The sequence below is a fragment of the Betta splendens genome, chromosome 9 (assembly GCF_900634795.4).
Source record: "Betta splendens chromosome 9, fBetSpl5.4, whole genome shotgun sequence".
Lineage (NCBI taxonomy): Eukaryota > Metazoa > Chordata > Actinopteri > Anabantiformes > Osphronemidae > Betta > Betta splendens.
The window spans coordinates 13,358,681-13,376,368 of NC_040889.2; the positions used below are offsets into that span (position 1 = coordinate 13,358,681).

Consider the following 17,688-nt stretch of genomic DNA (forward strand, 5'->3'; position numbering starts at 1 on the left):
GTCTAAAGTCACAAACAGGAAATTCTCCTCAAAACAAAACAACACTGATTCTTGGCCTTTTTCCTGCTGAAGCAAGTTTCACTTGTTTAAATGAGAAGTTCCACTGTGTTGTTGAACTTGTGTCAGCAGTTTCCTCTGAGTTGGATTCCAGGAAACACATGGAGGAAGAGGAGGAGGAGGAAGAGCAGGGCTGAAAAGAGCTGGACAGGAAGACAGAGCATCAGTCTGTGACGGGACCGGGACCGGAGCCATGAAGCTGCATGGGCTGAACTCGCTGCTCGTGTCTCTGCCTGCGATGACGGTGATGATGATGATAATGATGAAGGCTCCAGCTGCATCACAGCAGGTAAAAGGCCTTTTCAGTTTTCACTGGTCAGTGTGAGACGGCTGCTCCATCATTGTGTCCTCGAGCCTAGATCGAGGCAGAACCTTTGGGATCAGCGTTTAAAGTCCAAATGGGAAGCTCAGGTCCAAATGTTCAGGTTCTGCTGCTTGTACTGGTTGAACTAGAAAAGAGGATGGTCACATTGTCCTTTCACTGTAAATAAGTTCTTCCTGTGTCGTTCAGAGATCATTTCTATCTGCACATCAGAACCAAAGCCGGTCACTGAACTTTGCAGGGAGTTTGTTTCCTGGATGAGATGCAGCAGATAATGAAGCAGCTATCGGATCGTTACACGCGTCCTGTTTGCCACACTGGGACTATCCAGAACTTTTTCTGCTAAATCTATTTAGAACTGATTTCAAACTGGACTCAAAAGTTCTGGCCCCAAAGTAAAAACCAGGACCAGGTCTGATTTTCCAGCACTGAGGCCTAGTAGCTTCAGACTAGACTGGACCCGTGCTGTGTTCTGAACTGAGAATGTGCCAGAGTCCAGTACTTCAGATGTTGTTGGTTCTGCTGTTATGCAGCACATCCCTACTGGGCTTCAATGTGTTGCCCAAGGACACTTCAGCCCATGAGCCAGGAATCAAACTCAACCCTTCTTCTGCTCAGCAGTGAAACGCTCTCACTGTGTGTTTGTCAGAACTTCTGCCTGAACTCGACAGTGTTGAGGACTTGGACCGCCTGTCACTCCTGTCGCATCACTGCGCTGATCCAGTGTCCCCTTGGGTTTAGACGGACTCTTGGCGCCGTGGCTAACAACTGCAGGTGGGTCTGAACGTCCGCTGAGCGACGTGTGTCCGGGCCTCCACTCACTGTCTGTGCTTCTTGTGCAGCTACCACGTCAGAACCGCCAGTCTGAAGATCACCCTCAGCGGCTGCTCCTTCGAGTGCTACAGAGAGGAGGAGGTGAAGAGCTGCTGTCCCGGTTACTGGGGTCCAGATTGTGTCGGTGAGGATCCAAACATGCACGTGAAAGGCTCCTTCCTTGGGAATGGAAGTCATTCTGTGATCTGCTGCCACAGCCACAGTTACCATGTTCAAAATTCTGGCATTCTGGCAAAACCTTCAAATTCTGGCATCCGGTCTTCTTGTCAGTACATCTCTGACCCAGAGTCTAACAGTACATCTGTTAGACTGGAGTTGAACTGTGATGTGAGTGACTCAGTTCTGGTACTTTAAATCCTGCAGAACTGGTGCAAAGGTCGCAGGTCCAGTCCAGGATGCAGATCTAACCAATGGAACCAGGAAGTCCTTCCTCTGCATGTTGTGGGTCAGCAGACCACTAATGTGCTGACTCTGACTGGACCCATAATGTCACAGACGGCATGTACTCAGCAGCTTCTGGTCCAGAACCAGTGAGGCCCAGATATAAAGTTAACCTTTTGTTGTGTTTGCTGAGTCAGCAATGAGGAGCTGGAAGTTTCCTGGTTCTCTTGCTGACAGGCTCAAATCCTCTGGTTGAGAACTGGGAACAGGAGGAAACACTGGCAGTGGGTGAAGGGATGATGTGAGATAAGACAGGACAGGACAGATAAGAGCTGACCAGGGGCAAGGCCCGCTTTCCTCACTGCTTCCTGTTGTGTTGTCAGAGTGTCCGGATCAGGCCCACGCACCCTGCAGCAACAGAGGAGTGTGTTCTGATGGACTGGGAGGAAACGGGACCTGCGCCTGTCAGGTAAGGCACACACAGAAAGCCCACATGGACCTCCTGAACACGCTGTATACCGTCCAGGGTAAGAACCCAGTGGGTTCTCCAGTCCTTCTAGAACTGTAGAGAGGTTCAACATACAGGATCCAAGGAAATGGGTCGAACCCAATAGTGTGTGTGTGTGTGTGTGTGTGTGTGTGTGTGTGTGTGAATGTGTGAATGTGTGTGTGTGTGTGTGTGTGTGTGTGTGTGTGTGTGTGTGTGTGTGTGTGTGTGTGTGTGTGTGTGTTTTCCAGGTGGGTTTTACAGGAACTGCGTGTGAGGATTGTTCCCCGGATCGATACGGTTCCACCTGCACCTCAGGTAACTATAGAACAATGTACACACAAATGGGTTGTTTGTTTGTCAAACAGTTCCAGTTCTGTTCTGATACCGGTTCTCTTCCTGTTTATCTGGCCCAGAATGCACCTGTGTCCATGGTCTGTGTAACTCTGGACTCAAAGGTGACGGAAGATGCACCTGCTTCTCTGGATATAAAGGTCCAAACTGTGACCAAGGTCAGTGTGTGGTTCTGTGCTTGTCGTTCTCCGTCCTGCCACTAGAGGTCCTCACACCTTTGTAACAGCTTCTCAATGGACATTGGACCCGTGCGGTTCTTTTGTAACCCCGTTTGCTGTTGTCTGGTTCTTGTTGCCTGCGCTCCCGGGTCCAGAGCTCCCTGAGTGTGCGGCTCTCGGCTGCCAGCAGAACGCCCGCTGCATGGAGCAGGCTGTGAGCGGACGGCTGGTGTGCGAGTGTTTGCCCGGGTACCAGCGTTCTGCAGATCAGTGTTTATGTGAGTGTAAACCCGTCCCGGTGTTTTTGGGTCCAGCAGCGCTGCCTGGACTCCTGACTGTCGCCTCTGCCTCCTCAGCTGTTAACCCGTGTCTTCAGAGCGTCTGTCACGCCCGCGCCTCCTGCCTCCACACGGGTCCGAACCAGCACCGCTGTGTCTGCAAAGAGGGCTACAGTGGCGACGGCCGGGTCTGCGTGAGCATCGATCCATGTCAGACTGGACAGGGAGGCTGCTCCGAGTCCACCCGATGCGTCTACGATGGACCGGGACAGGTACCACCCCCCAGCGCCAGCGAAGTGATGAGGGACAAAAAACTGGGCCAAGATCCATGAACAGAAGGATCAAGACTGGATCAGGGCTACGCAGGGAAAATAGGATCAACATGATCGTTATCTTAACAGAACCAAGAGCAAGACCAGAACCAAGTACAGGATCAGAAATTCTATCAGAACCCAGGTTCAACAGTACCAGTATTACACATTACAAAATCTGAACCGGTCTCAGATTAGGAAAAAAAGCAGCTTTTTAAACATCCTGGTTCCAGGTGGGGCTTTGAACAGAACCAGAACTGGAGCAGTACCACATAAATGAAGCCTGTGTTTCTGCTGTTTTGGTCCAGTCCCACTGCGAGTGTCTTCCTGGCTTTGAAAAGCTGCTGAATGGTGTCTGCAGCGTGAGGGACTCGTGTAGACCCGATTCCTGTCACCAGAATGCCAACTGTACCACCGTGGGCCCAGGAAGAGTCCAGTCAGTGATGTCTTGTACCTTCATGCACATGTTGAAACTGGACCCTGGATGTCACCTGTGCCTCTGTCCCTCAGGTGCACCTGTCTGCAGGGCTACGTCGGCAGCGGTAAAGTCTGTTATGGGAACCTCGTCCAGCGCCTGAACGAGCTCAACACCGACCCCAGAGGCCAGTGGACCGGTCAGCTGAGCAACGCCATCGCTCTGTTCGGTACCACATGTCTGCCTGCAGGATAGTTCTGTTCATATGTCTTGGTTTCAGAAGTAGCCAACCGTCCATTTCTGTTTCGGTTTAGCTTCCATCTCGTGGCCTCTGCAGAATTTGGGTCCTTTCACTGTTTTTGTCCCCATCAACAGAGGCTTTAAAGACGTGTCGGTAAGAATCGGAACCTTTGCCGAGCTGCAGCTGAAGCTGCGTATCTAATAATGGGTTTCCTCTCCAGGTGAGGACTCTGGCAGCAGACGTGAACAAGGCCAAGTACCTGTGTAAGCTGCACCTGGTGGCCGGCGTGGTCCCGTCCCACGCCCTGAGGAGCTTCAGCGTCTTCTACACGCTGACGGGGAAGTCAGCGGAGACGGAGGTGTCCGAGGTGAGACACAATGTGTCTGGACTAGAACCCAGAGCCGAACAAGAACCCAATCAGAACCATGTTCTGTTCCCTAAATGTGAGCCTGTTGAATGTGACCTGTTAGTGACTCCTAATAACATAACAGCTGACTAACTTTTACCAGTTTCCAGCAGGAAACGGGTTAAATCATTAATAACACTCGGCTTCAGAACCTCCCGGTTTCAGGTCGGCCCTCACTCATCATCTGCTTTGGTTCCAGGACAAGGAGACAAGAATCCGGATTCACGGCAGCAGGCAGAAAGGCAGCATCCTCCAGTCGGATCTGGTCGCCTCCAACGGGATGATCCACATCATCTCCAAGCTGATGGACAGCGTGTCGCCCACGGTGGAGAGCGACCCTGAGGTGACGCACGCTTCACATCACGGACCCGGCTGGAGACCCGTTCAGGGATTTAACCTCTGTGTCCACAGGAAAACCTGATGAAGATCATCTCTAACTATGATAAATTTGACAAGTTTAGATCTTTGTTGGAGGTGGGTGTAAATATGAAGCAACCTTAAGATCCTGGATCAGAACCACAGTGACCAGCTGATGGCTCCTTCCCTACAGAAAACGGACCTGGCGCCTGTGGTGGACCTTCCTGGACCCATCACTGCCTTCGCTCCCTGCAGCGCGGCCTTTGAAGCCATGGCCGCTGGACACCTACAGTACCTGAGCAGCTCTGACGTAGGAACGGGTCCACCTCAAACATACACAAACACACAGTGTCAGACAGAACCTGATGATGATGTTCTGACTCTCAGGGCCGCAACAAGCTGCTGGAGCTGATGAGGAACCACGTTGTCCCCTCCACCAGCGTGAGCCTCGTCCTGTCTTTGTTCTGCTGATCCGCTTCTCGCGACGGTTCTGCTCACCTTCCACCTTTGTCTTAAAGCTGGATGTCCTTAACCTCGTGTCCAGTCCCAGAATCGTGACCATGGCCAATCAGGTTCTGACCGTCAACGTGACTGAAAACGTAGGTTCACAGCTGCTGCTCCTGTAAAACTTTGGGCAGGCAGAACCAGAACCAGCAGATGTTATGAGTGGGGAACCTCAGGGACCCTGCAGCTGAACAGATGTTTGTTCCAGGGCCAGATCCTGGTCGACGGAGCCGCCGTGCTGGAAGCAGCCGTCCAAGCTAAGAACGGACGTCTGTATGTCCTGGACCGGGTCTTGGTTCCGGCCTCTATTCAGCCTGTGCTGCCCCACAGGTGTGACCTGTCTCAGAGGCAGATTGTGGAGGTGAGCCTCCCCACACACACACCATGAACAGACTCGCCCAGTGGAACAAAAAAGGCCCTGCCGGTCCGATCGGTCCGGAATGTTCTGGGTACTGGACGTGTCAGCTTCTCTCTGAAACAAAACACTTTGTTTTTCAGAGTGAATGTGTGAGCTGCTCAAAGCTGCAGGTGTCCCGGTGTCCGTCGGGCAGCGTTCACACGGTAAGACACCCGGTTCTGTTTTTATGTCTGTGTGGAGCAGAGAACCGACCAGAACCCTGATTGGATCTCTGTTGGTGCAGGGTTCTTCCTTTGGATGCCTTTACTTATTGTCTACTGGTGACTCGCGGCTGATGTTCCCTGCCAAAGGCTGCTCCCTGCTCTGCAACACAACAGTGACGGTACAGAACCACAAACAAGCCAGACTCACTTAGATGTGACTGCACTTCATCAGAACCAACTTTAAAAGACTGAGTTCTGCTCGCAGGATGGAGCTATTCAGGCATTATCTCGTTCACTGCTTCATGTTTGTGCTCAGACTCCAGCATGTTGTGCGGGTTTCTACGGTCCAGACTGCAGTCCCTGTCCTGGCGGCTTCCAGAGTCCGTGCTCGGGTCACGGTCAGGTCAGAACATTCACAGAATCACAAACAAACATCCACTGTGTCGTGTGTTCAGCTGAACTTGGTCCATTTCAGTGAATGCATCCTGTTGATTTCATTGCTTCATGTGAAACCACTGTGTGCTGAATCTTGTCCAGTGTGTGGAGGGGATTAAAGGGAACGGATCGTGTATCTGTGATCCAAACTTCAGTGGGTCCCGCTGTCAGTACTGTGCCTCCTCCACCAAATACGGACCCAAGTGTGACAGAAGTAAGTGGTTTGCCCTGTGACTTGGTGAAGGTGTGTGACGTCAGAGGCTCTAACCCACCTGTGCCTCCAGCCTGTCCCTGTGTCCACGGACAGTGTGAGAGCCGCCCGGACTCGGACGGGCGCTGTAAACCGGACTCCTGCCAGCAGGGGTTCACGGGTCGGTTCTGTGAACGCAAGACGGCGGCGTGCGGCGCCCGCATCCAGTTCTGCCACGCCCACGCAGACTGTGACTTCAGCCAGACGAGCCCACGGTGAGCGTTCGTTTGGATCTGAACGTCAACCTGTACAAAACAGATGTTAAAACACCAAGTGTCATGTTCGCAGATGTGTGTGCAAACCCGGTTACCAAGGCGACGGCATCACCTGTGTGGAGTCTGACCCGTGTGCTCCGCCTCTCAGGGGCGGCTGCAGCGTGAACGTGAGTCCTACTTGTTGTACTGGAGGTTCTGGTTGACGGGCTGCACCGGTGGACACAATGTGTGCTTCTGCAGGCGAAGTGTGTGCAGACAGGACCAGCGACGCACACGTGTCAGTGTCTGAGGGGATGGAGGGAGGACGGGGACGACTGCCAGCCAATCAACAACTGCAATAGCCCCGACCGAGGAGGCTGCCACCCCAGTGCCACCTGCATCTACATTGGACCTGGACAGGTAAGATGCCTTAGTCTGCTCCTCACAGAACCGGCGCTGGATGACACTTGGTTCCTGTTCTCAGAGCGACTGTAGCTGTAAACTCGGCTACAAGGGAAACGGGTTCGAGTGTGAAGCCGTGAACCAGTGTGTCACCGCAGACGGGGGCTGTCACTACTGGGTGAGTACCGCACCGTGGAGCCGACTCTCAGGTTGGTTCTGGTCTGGATGGGTTCTGTTTCGTGTGTTCAGGCCAGCTGTCTGCTGCGCTCGTCCCAGTGGACGTGCGTCTGCGATGAAGGATACGTGGGAGACGGGCGTGCGTGTTACGGGTCTGTGGAGCAGGTGAGACGAGCATTTCTACAGAACCGGTGATCTGGGCTTCATAAACCCTGACTTTCCTCCCTGTGGCGCTTTCAGGGGCTGATGGCGCTGCCCGATGCCTCAGACTTCTCGGGCTGGGTCACGGTGAGTGTCTCCCGCCGGGTTTTACTGATCCATCCTCCCTGTCTCCAGCGCTGCGAGCCTTGGATGCTCTTTCTAGTCTGACACTTTATTCCTTGGCTCTCAGGATTCTGGGATGTCTGAGTCTCTGCTGGATCAGAACATCACCCTCTTGGTTCCGTCTTCAGCTGCTGTTGCTAAAATGTCTTCAGAGGATAAAAGCTTCTGGACCATGAAGGGAAACCTGCCCAGTCTGATCAGGTTAGAACCCAGCGTGTCTGGACCCTCTGGGTTTGTTTCCTGAGCTCACAGCGTTTATTGTGTATTTATTGTGTATCTGCCAGGAATCACATGATTCCAGGGAACGTTCCGCTGTCGTTCCTAAGCAACGTGTCCTCCCTGACCTCCCTTCTCAAGACCACACTTCCAGTTCGGACGGACGGGAACGTGAGTGCCGGCTGCCTGGGACTCATGGTGCCGTCGCGCAGACTCAAGGCTTTAGATTAAAACCTGTTTGTGTTCCAGCAGCTCACCGATGTTGGTGGCGCCGCCGTCACAATGTCCAACATACCGGCAACCAACGGACTGATCCACGTCATCGACAAGGTGCGGAGCTGACGGTCCAGACGATTCTAATGACGCGTGGACACCACTCAGTGACAGGCTTCTGTGTCTCCAGGTTCTGGTTCCGGACAGGAAGCTGAGCGAAGGCCTGCTCGCAATGCTGTCTCTGAGACCCGAGTTCTCCCTCTTCAGATCATATCTCATCGTACGGACACACACAGGTTCTGGACGTTCTCCGCTGTGACTCTGGGTGAATGTGTGATTTGCGGTTCTGTGCGCAGAACTACAACCTGACGGAGGAAATCGAACGGGCCAGCGAGTTCACGGTCTTTGCTCCGACAGATGGAGCCATCAAGCATTACCTCAGTCATGTGGCAGCAGATGCTCTGGTAACGTGACATAAAACCATAAAGTCCATCTGCTGCAGATCAGAGTTCAACCCATGAGCTTTGTTGTTCAACAGGACATCAACACGACCCGGTACCATGTGATTCTGGCTCAGCGTCTGTTGAAGACTGACCTACAGTTGAGTGGATACAAGCAGACAATGCTCGGGTTCTCCTTCCAGTTGGGATTTTTCCCTCGAGACGGAAAGGTATGAACCGGACACTGAGCGATCACCATCGGATCATGGAACCAGACAAACCGGTTCCGGGTTGATATGGACCGTCTGCCTGTCTCCTGCAGCTGTTTGTGAACGATGCTCTGCTGAACTCTACCAACATCCTGAGCGGTAAAGGCGTGATCCATGGCCTGTCAGCGGTTCTGGAGATCAACTGGAACCGCTGTGACCAGACTTCCTACCAGAAACTCGTGGTACGTTCCTGGACTCTCGGCCTCACGAACGAGACGCCTGCTGAGCCTCAGTAACGTTTGTTCTCCTCAGGGAGCGTGTGAGGACTGTTTGCTCCCACGCAGAAGCTCCTGCCTCAAAGGCACCGACCCAGACGTGAGACACACACGCATCATTAGGAACGCGTCACGTCTGCTGCTGCTGTGAACTGACCTCTGCCTTTTGGTGCCTCCTGCAGTTTTCAGTGGCGAGGAAGAAATGTATGTACCTGAGGATGTTCGAGGGCGAGCGGCTGCTGATCTCCGGCTGCAGAACCACCTGCCTGCGGCCCAAAGTTGTACGTGACCGCCGTCACCACGAGGATCCGCACGCGGGTTCCGCTGGACAACTAATGACTTTGTGTTCCCAGGAAGCGCGGTGCTGTGGCGGCTACTTTGGAGAGCACTGTGAGCCGTGTCCCGGTCCGAAGGGGAAGCCCTGCTACGGTAACGGGGCGTGTTTGGACGGGACCCGCGGCACCGGAGTCTGTCTGTGCAACAGAGGCTTCAACGGGACGGCCTGCGAGACCTGCGAGGGCGGGAAGTATGGAGTCCACTGTGACCAAGGTCAGTGTGTTCGGTCCATTGTGACCCGTGTCCTACGCTGGTAGGAGACGGTGAGTGTGACCCAGACGCCGGTGTCTGCAGACTGCCACTGTCAGAACGGACGCTGCAGTGACGGGGTTCGAGGCGACGGGACGTGTGAGTGTGACGTTGGCTGGAGAGGAGTCTTCTGCGATGAAAGTAAGAGTCTGTCTGAACCGGACCCGGCGCTGAGGGTTACGCATCTTTCCTCCCATAATCGTTTCTGTGTCCGCTGCCTTTTAGAGGTTGAATCCAGAGCTGACCAACTGTGCGGCTCATTTAAATGTCACACCAGCGCAAAGTGAGTGGAGCCAAACTGCAGGATTAGTTAGAGAGCTCTGCTCAGACACTCAAAACACACTCAGGTTTAGTCTGAGGCTACAAACACACATTCTACCCGCTGGAACTGACCCACTGGTCTCCTCCGTTAGCTGTGTGTTTCAGACATCCGGACCTCGGTGTCTCTGTGCTGCTGGATTTGAGGGAGACGGAACCGTCTGTGAAGGTAGAAACCTCCTGCTATGCTTAGACTCAGCGGGTTTGCTGGTACTGAGGGTTCGCTGTGTGCAGCCAAAGACCCGTGTCTGGTGGACAACGGCGGCTGCAGCCCGGACGGCGTCTGTAAGAGAACCCGACCCGGACGGAGAGACTGCGTGTGTAACAGCGGCTTCTCTGGGGACGGACTCGTGTGTGTCGGTGGGTTCAGAGTTCACAAACCTGAAAGCATGAACTAAAGAGGCTGAGTGATGCGTTTGAGTGGTGCGGGACTTTTGCCTTTCCCAGGCATCAACCCGTGTCTGGAGGGAAACGGAGGCTGCCACGTCCACGCAGACTGTGTTCACGTTGGACCAAACCGAGTAAGCAGCTTCTGTGAGATATCAGCTCTCTGTAGCTTGTGTTTATGGACCTTATGCTTGTCTGGGTCTGCAGACGTCCTGTGCCTGTAAAGAAGGTTACTCAGGGGATGGAAGCAGCTGTGAGATGATCAACTTGTGTCTAAAGGTGAGTGTGTCTGATCCAGCAGTGACTCACTGGTTATCATGTCCTATGTCTGTGGGACCACAAAGCACATGAATATTGAAATATTGATCGCACCGAAGGACGCCGGCTCCTGGACTGGCTCACTCCCATTACCTTTGCCTTTTCCAGAGAAACGGTGGCTGTCACCGGAAGGCGTGGTGTAACATGACGGGACCAGGAGCAGCCAACTGCACGTGTAACAACGGCTTCGTGGGCGACGGCCTGGTCTGCAGAGGCACTGTGATGCAGGTGAGAAGCTGCAGTCGGTCATTGCGTGGCACCGGCTGCAGGACAAACGGCTTCACCCTCACTTTGTGTTTGCAGGAACTCCTGACGAGGAAGCTGGGAGGCTTCCAACTGGGCCTGATGGTGAGCACTGACTGGGACCAGCTTTTATGCCCCTGGAGGTGAAGCGCGACTCACCAAGTGAAACTGTGCTTTCAGGATGCGTCCATTTCACTGAGCGGTCGGGGCCCTTTCACCGTTTTTGTTCCGAGTTCCAGGGCCTACAGGAACGTGAACGTAAAGGTGAGGGTTGTTCCAAGGCTTCAAAGCCTGCAGCCATTCTGACAGAACACGTTCCATGACCTGCTGTTGTTCAGATGAGGACCCTGCTGCGGAGAAACCGAGAGAAATTCGCCAGCGTTCTGCGGAGCCACATCGTCATGGGTCACACTCTGCTGCCCGCCGACCTGAACCCGCCCCGGAACCTGACCACTCTGTCTGGACTCGTGCTGACCACCGGGTCCCGTCAGGTGCCAGTGTTACACCACAGCTGGTGATGTTTTACTCACATCTGTCAGATCCAGATGTCGTTCTGACAGCAGATGCACACAGCAGCATGCAGCTGTAGCAGAGGCTGGACAGAAGCTTAAAGCGGGTGGTACCACACGGTCCACGAGTCGCCTCACGGGTGATGAGGGGAACTGTGGGTCACCAGATCAGTAGACGTCGGTTCTTGCAGCTTTTGAACAACTGGTCATTCAGAACCAGTTGTGGCTTCCTTACAGCAGAGGCAGAGAGGTCCGATGAACAAACACCAGCTCATGAATGAATTCCACCTGATGATGTTTAATCCAATCGTTTCAGGGGGTCATCACTGTCAACGAGGCCAATGTCACGTACAGCGACGGCGTCAGCACCAACGGGATTCTACACGAGATCAACAGGGTCCTGTTCCTTCCCGACGTGTACGAAGACAAGAGGCCGGTAAACCGAGTCCGCCCCCACCACTTTGGTCAGATCCAGCTGTGATTTGACTTTCTGTTGGTTTCACTGTGGATCTGCTGCTGTTACAGCTGAACCTGAGCGACGTGGCCGACGGCTATAGAACCTTCTACAAACTGCTCGAGGTGAGACTTAAACAGGTGTTCACTGCCTCTGTGGCGTCTCCCTCGGTGCTGATGTGGTTCTGGCTTCAGGACACGGGCGTGATGAAGCAGCTGAACGACAGGCTGCTCCAACCAGTCACCGTGTTCATGCCTTCAGACGGCGTCATGGCAGCTCTGCCTCAGGAGCAGAGGGACTTCCTGTTTCACCAACACAACCGAGCCCAGCTGGTGGAGTACCTGAAGTACCACGTCCTGCAGAAGCAGATGGTGATCATCCTTGGCTCCATAAAACCACTATATATGATGATGATGATGATGATGATATGCAACGTCCCAACTCTACCCTTCCACACACAGCTCATTAGAACAATAAAGCCTTTCTTGTTTGTCCAAACCAGACGTACGCCGAAGGTCTGGTCCATCTGGACTCGGCTCAGACTCTGCAGGGCTCCTCGCTCTCCTTCTCCGCTGGCAGCTCAGACAGCATCGTAAGTCTGATCAGGCAGGAACCAGCTGAAGCCGGTGCCGGTTTAACGGACGTCTGACTCTGTTGCACAGGGAGAGATCTTTGTCAACGATGGAAACTGCCGGATCGTTCAGAGACACCTCGCCTTCAGCCATGGGATGGCGTACGGGATCGACTGTCTGCTGACTCCACCCAGCCTGGGAGGACGCTGCGACCAGGAGTCCACCTTTGAACTGAGGGTAATACCTGGATCCAGCTTTGGTCCCTCTGGTTGTAGGCTGCTCCTGGTGACGCCAGGCTGTTGTAATGCTGTGCCCTGTTTCAGATGAGCTGTGAGCAGTGCAAGCCTCTGGTCTCCCCGTGTCCCAAAGGGGCCGTAGTCAAGGTCGGGCCCCTGATTGTCCTGCACATATTTGTAGCATGAGTGTTCGTGTGCCTCACTGTGTTTGTCCTGTTTTCAGGAGATAGAGAAGTGCGACCTCCCCTCCATGTTTGTGGGTAAAAACCTGGGCTGTCGAGGCGTCTGCACGGTCCTCTTTTGGCAGCCGAAGTGTTGCCGTGGTTACTTTGGACGAGACTGTCTGGGTGAGGCTGGACGCAAAGCGTGAAGGGTTTGATCTGGGATGAGTAGTCCATAAAAACCCAGAAGAACTAACTGAAACACCAGTTTGTTTTGTGACAGCATCATGAAACTAACTGACTGTGTCTGTGTCTGGGTCCAGTCTGTCCCGGGGGCGTGGGCTCTGTGTGCAGCGGACGTGGGAAGTGTGACGACGGTCACCTGGGTAACGGTACCTGTACCTGTGAGACGGGTTTTGGGGGTGTGGCTTGTGAGCTGTGCAGTGACGGCTTCTATGGACCCACCTGTAGAGGTGAGTAACCAGAACTCGGCCTGTGGTTCTGTGCAGCTCGCTGGTTCAAAGTGAAGCTGACTCTAAGTGTTGGTTTAAATATGAGAGCAGTGTGACTTGGTTTCCAGCCTGCAACTGTTCAGAACACGGGTCGTGTGACGATGGTCGCAGAGGAACTGGTCAGTGTTTCTGTGAGCCTGGGTGGACGGGGGACAGATGTGACACACCGCAAGGTGAGCGTCCGCAGGTACGACTCCTTGATCCGAAGAACCTCTGCCTCACGCCGGCGTCCTGTTTCCTGCAGCTGAGATCTTCACGTGTTCTCCGCCCTGTTCCCCTAAAGCCGTCTGCCAGGACAACAACACGTGTGTGTGTCGGCCGTTTTATGACGGCGATGGCGTCACCTGTGCAGGTCACACACTCAGCATTTCCCACAGTCTGAACATTGCATCTGTGTCTGTGTTTCTGGAGCTCGCCCTGTCCCCGTCTCTGCAGTGGTGGACATGTGTCAGGTCTGGAACGGCGGCTGTGCCGAAGGCGCCAAATGCTCTCAGGACGGCGAGCGGGTGAGCTGCACCTGTCCCAAAGGTCACACTGGAGACGGCTTCTCCTGTCAGCCCATCGACCCCTGCGCCTCCGGGGACAACGGAGGCTGCCACGAGCACGCCACCTGCACCATGACGGCTCCGGTGAGGACCGTGACCGGTGGCTCCGGTGAGGACCGTGAAAGGTGGCGCTGCTCAGCAGCTTAACGCGTTCTTCTGAACAGGGCAAGAAACGGTGCGCGTGCAAAGACGCCTACATCGGCGACGGCGTGAGCTGCGAGGTCAAACAGCTGCCCGTCAGCCGCTGTCTCCAGGACAACGGACAATGTCACGAAGACGCCAAGTGTACCGACCTGCACTTTGAAGGTACGCAGTCCTCCACCCATCAGCCTGTCAGGCTTTGTTTACATGTTGAATGATCCAGTTCAACCAATGGCGAAATAATGATTCTTCGTTCTACCAACAAAACTTTGTTTTTGTGCAGATGCGACACTCGGTGTGTTTCACCATCGTTCAGATAAAGGCCAGTACAAACTGACCTTCGCTGCAGCGGAGCAGGCCTGCATTGCCAGCGGAGGTGCCCTGGCCACGTACACTCAGCTGTCCTACGCTCAACAGGTCCGTGAACGCAGCACGCGGGGCGTTCAGCAGCGGGGATCTGACCGGAGCTGCTCTCTGTCTGCAGGGCGGGTTGAACATGTGTGCCGCTGGCTGGCTGCACGGGGCTCGCGTGGCCTACCCCACCACCTACTCCAACCCCAAGTGCGGCTTTGGCCACGTGGGCATCGTGGACTACGGCGTCCGCAAGAACCTGAGCGAGGCCTGGGACGCGTTCTGCTACTGGATGAAGGGTCGTACAGTTACTATGCAGCTGCATGGCTCATGGCAGGCACCGATGTGACTGCTTTAGGAAGCGTATGATGCAGAGCCTGATTACAAACAGTGACATACAGATATTAGTCAAACATGCTGGTCTCCATCCTCCTGCAGTGAGGGTACATAACACATGAACCGTGTCTTGTGAGCTAACGTGTGGCTGCTGTTGCAGAGGTCCGGTGTGAGTGTCGGCCCGGCTACGTGGGAAACGGCGTCACCTGCACAGGAAACCTGCTGCAGGTCCTCCGCTCCACCCCGACCTTCTCCAGCTTCCTCACAGTGAGTCCGACCCGCTTGTAAAGGGCAGAATCGCACGTATATTCGTCATCACGCGTCCGACGGTTTCCCTCCACCTCCAGCAAGTCCTGAACTACTCTGAGGCGTCGGATTCCGGGAGACGCTTTGTGAGGCGGCTCAGCAACCTGACGGTCCAGTCCACGCTGTTCGTGCCTGACAACAGTGGCCTGGCCGGCAACCAGGTGAGTCCCAGGACAGAACACGGGTCGTATTGTGCTGACACGCGGCCTCACCCGCCTCCACCCGCAGACCCTGTCTCAGCGGGACGTGGAGTTCCACCTGTCGGAGGGCCAGGCTCTGCCTCTCAGCCAGCTGAAGAACGGCAGTCGGATCCGCACTCGAGTGGGCGTTCTGACGGTGGTTGGAGTCGCAGACCTGCTGGACCCCACGGCTCTGGTCAGTTACTATAGGCAGAACCAGACTCGGGTCTGAAGCATAGAGCATAGGTCCTTGACCCGCGTCTCCTCTGTGTTCTCAGTCGTCTCGTTACATCAACGGTCGCTTTGTCACCAGCTCTGACATCCTGGCGTCAAACGGCATCATCCACGTCCTGCAGGCGCCGCTGAAGGCTCCGCCCCCAAAGCAGCAGGTTGGTTCTGTTCGGCCGACGCGTCAGGTTCCTTTTGCGCCTCGTGTGCTTCATGCGCCAGCGTGTGGTTCTGCAGATGCCGGTGGCTCACAGAGCCGGGACGGGCGTCGGCGTGGTGCTGCTGGTTCTGCTGCTGGTTGGAGCTGGGTTCGTCGGATACCACTTCTACAGACGCAGCACCAAACCCTTCAGGTTCCACTACTTCAAGGTGGGTGCTGGTGCCGGTGTGTCAGTGTCGATACCTGCAGTAACATGTTGATGACATGAAACCCGCTTCGTGTCTGGCAGGATGATGATGAGGAGGAGGAGGAGGCTTCAGCTGCACACAGCAGCCGCAGCATCTCTAACCCGGTTTATGAAGCAGCTTCAGAACCGGCAGAGTCCAGCCCATCTCACGTGGCAGTGAGTCAGAGTCTTGGTGTCACTCATCTGTTTGTTGAACTGGTTCCAATGTGTTTTAACATGACGTGTTGATAGGCAGAGGACAAACACGAGGTGGTGAACGGAGGAACGTACGACCTGCTACAGGACAGCTAAGAGGGAAACCACTGGACCGGAACCATCGCACCCGCTTCGGTACCACTTTGGAGCCATTGTTTCCTGACCCGTTTTAAACCAAAGTCACTGATCTACAGTACTTCATCTATATGTTCCTGCAAGATTGCTGCATCCTACTCGAATCGGGTTCTGTTCTGGGTGTCCCGGCCCAAGGATTCTGGACCAGCTCCAGACCTCTGGAGAGCAGGTCAACCTCTGAACTGGCTGTTTTATGATCAAAGCTGAAAACTCAGCTTGCATATGAACCTATCCAAGGATGACATGGCTCATCTGTTTTATTTTTATGTTAGTGTTTATTAGCTCCTCCCGTGTTTTTGTCTTGTTTCCGTTTATTGTAGATGAACCTGTTCTTGGCAGTAGGTCATTGTGTGGCGCTACATGAATGCAGTTTGATTCATCTTCTCTGCTTAGACTCACCAGATTTCTTCTTGCTTTCCTCCCAATGTGTTACTAGTATCTTTGAACCTGAAGCTGCTGTTGTTTGTTTTTTTGGGATTACAGATTTATTTTTCATTTTCTGTAGTTCAGATGATGAACATGATGTAAAGTAGTGGAAGTATTTATGTATTGGTCAGAGGCAGGTGAGGGACTGTGCCACTCCTCCATATATAACATGGCCTCACAGCCTGTACCAGCCACACCCCCTAACCCTGACCCCCCAACACACACACACACACACACACACACACACACACACACACACACACACACACACACACACACACACACACACGTATGTAATCATGACCGGTTGAATCTTATAAAATGAGAAAAAATGTGAACATAAGTAAAAAAGTCCATTTTGTATAGTAGAAACATTTACAATGTTGAGATCTTTATTGATGTAATGTTGTAAATATGAGATTAGCTGTGGTGTAACATTCAATGAAAACATGTTGGAAAGTATCAGATTAGAGAATAAAGGCGAGCATCATCTACCACGAAAACAGTTCCATGAAAGGTTCCAAAGGCTTTTCTTTTTTTTTGTGTTAGACTTTTCTATAAGTTTACAGTCTAAATAGCTTTTTTTACAGCCATTTTCCAAAACAAACACAACCTTGCAGTCACTCATAGCTTCAAACTGACCCTGACTGTGAATCTGGGTTATCTTGAATGTTTCATAGGGAGGTATAAGCACCTCTTCTTCTTGTTTATGCTCTGAATAAGGAGCTATGTAAGCTCCTGTACAGGTTCTTATTTTAAAGCAGGTTTCTCTACCAAATCTCATTAGATCTTTCTTATAAGAGGTTGATGCAAAGGAACCAAACCGAATTACCTGGTTGATTTCACCAGTAAACTCGGCTTTGGTCCTTCGATAAACTGTGTAACACTTACCACCATTCAGCTTCTGAACAGCAGTTGTTAACCAATAATGCAGAGCATGGAATTTGAATTTGTTGGTGCCATAACTGACTTTGCCACTTCGGACCACATTATTAAATTCCTGATACCATTCATCAGACGTGTAGAGACATATTGCTTTCGCTTCATGTGTGGTGAGAGGACCTGTTGCACTGTTGCCACCTCCAACGCGCTGACAGATTGGACTTGTCTCTTTCATGTTTAGTAACCCAGTCTTGTCCTTAAATTTTCCAAGCTCGTTTTCCATCTCTGGACTGCAGTTTGAGTACATGTCATCAATAGAGTTGTCCTCCATGCTGAGCTTAATTGGTTCCAATGAACCCAAAAGCATCTTGGGATAGAGAAAGAGATTATGTCAACTAAGGTGCAGCACATGTTCACATATTTCCACATTGTGGAATCAATAAAGTCCTATCCATTGCATC

General features: G+C 53.1%; 1 protein-coding gene across 5 annotated transcripts; it reads left to right on the forward strand.

The window, feature by feature from the left end:
- Positions 1–187: 187 nt before the first annotated feature.
- On the forward strand, positions 188–16,848 carry stab2 (stabilin 2). 5 transcript variants are annotated; one of them, XM_029163410.3, is made up of 69 exons: positions 188–346; positions 1,029–1,153; positions 1,222–1,337; positions 1,978–2,063; positions 2,333–2,399; positions 2,498–2,593; positions 2,749–2,871; positions 2,950–3,143; positions 3,491–3,618; positions 3,693–3,826; positions 3,912–3,991; positions 4,059–4,205; positions 4,444–4,587; positions 4,656–4,718; positions 4,795–4,911; positions 4,989–5,042; positions 5,120–5,200; positions 5,314–5,466; positions 5,604–5,666; positions 5,747–5,845; positions 5,983–6,069; positions 6,204–6,315; positions 6,386–6,566; positions 6,640–6,733; positions 6,807–6,965; positions 7,030–7,125; positions 7,197–7,289; positions 7,365–7,412; positions 7,516–7,649; positions 7,733–7,835; positions 7,914–7,994; positions 8,068–8,157; positions 8,234–8,341; positions 8,416–8,547; positions 8,640–8,768; positions 8,839–8,901; positions 8,984–9,082; positions 9,155–9,350; positions 9,432–9,527; positions 9,612–9,669; positions 9,800–9,873; positions 9,939–10,064; positions 10,152–10,225; positions 10,299–10,370; positions 10,518–10,637; positions 10,713–10,757; positions 10,833–10,916; positions 10,991–11,143; positions 11,478–11,597; positions 11,687–11,740; positions 11,810–11,986; positions 12,118–12,207; positions 12,278–12,424; positions 12,511–12,570; positions 12,647–12,770; positions 12,908–13,057; positions 13,165–13,269; positions 13,341–13,448; positions 13,532–13,725; positions 13,806–13,947; positions 14,066–14,199; positions 14,267–14,432; positions 14,630–14,736; positions 14,817–14,936; positions 15,004–15,150; positions 15,233–15,343; positions 15,420–15,551; positions 15,632–15,745; positions 15,821–16,848. In XM_029163410.3, exons 1-69 carry the CDS (start codon positions 251–253, stop codon positions 15,878–15,880), a joined length of 7,635 nt encoding a protein of 2,544 aa, XP_029019243.1. In that variant the 5' UTR covers positions 188–250; the 3' UTR covers positions 15,881–16,848. The 5 variants fall into 5 exon arrangements, with proteins under 5 accessions (XP_029019243.1, XP_029019244.1, XP_029019240.1 ...); XM_029163411.3 differs by having other exon boundaries at positions 7,917–7,994; XM_029163407.3 differs by having other exon boundaries at positions 9,432–9,669.
- Positions 16,849–17,688: the final 840 nt, after the last annotated feature.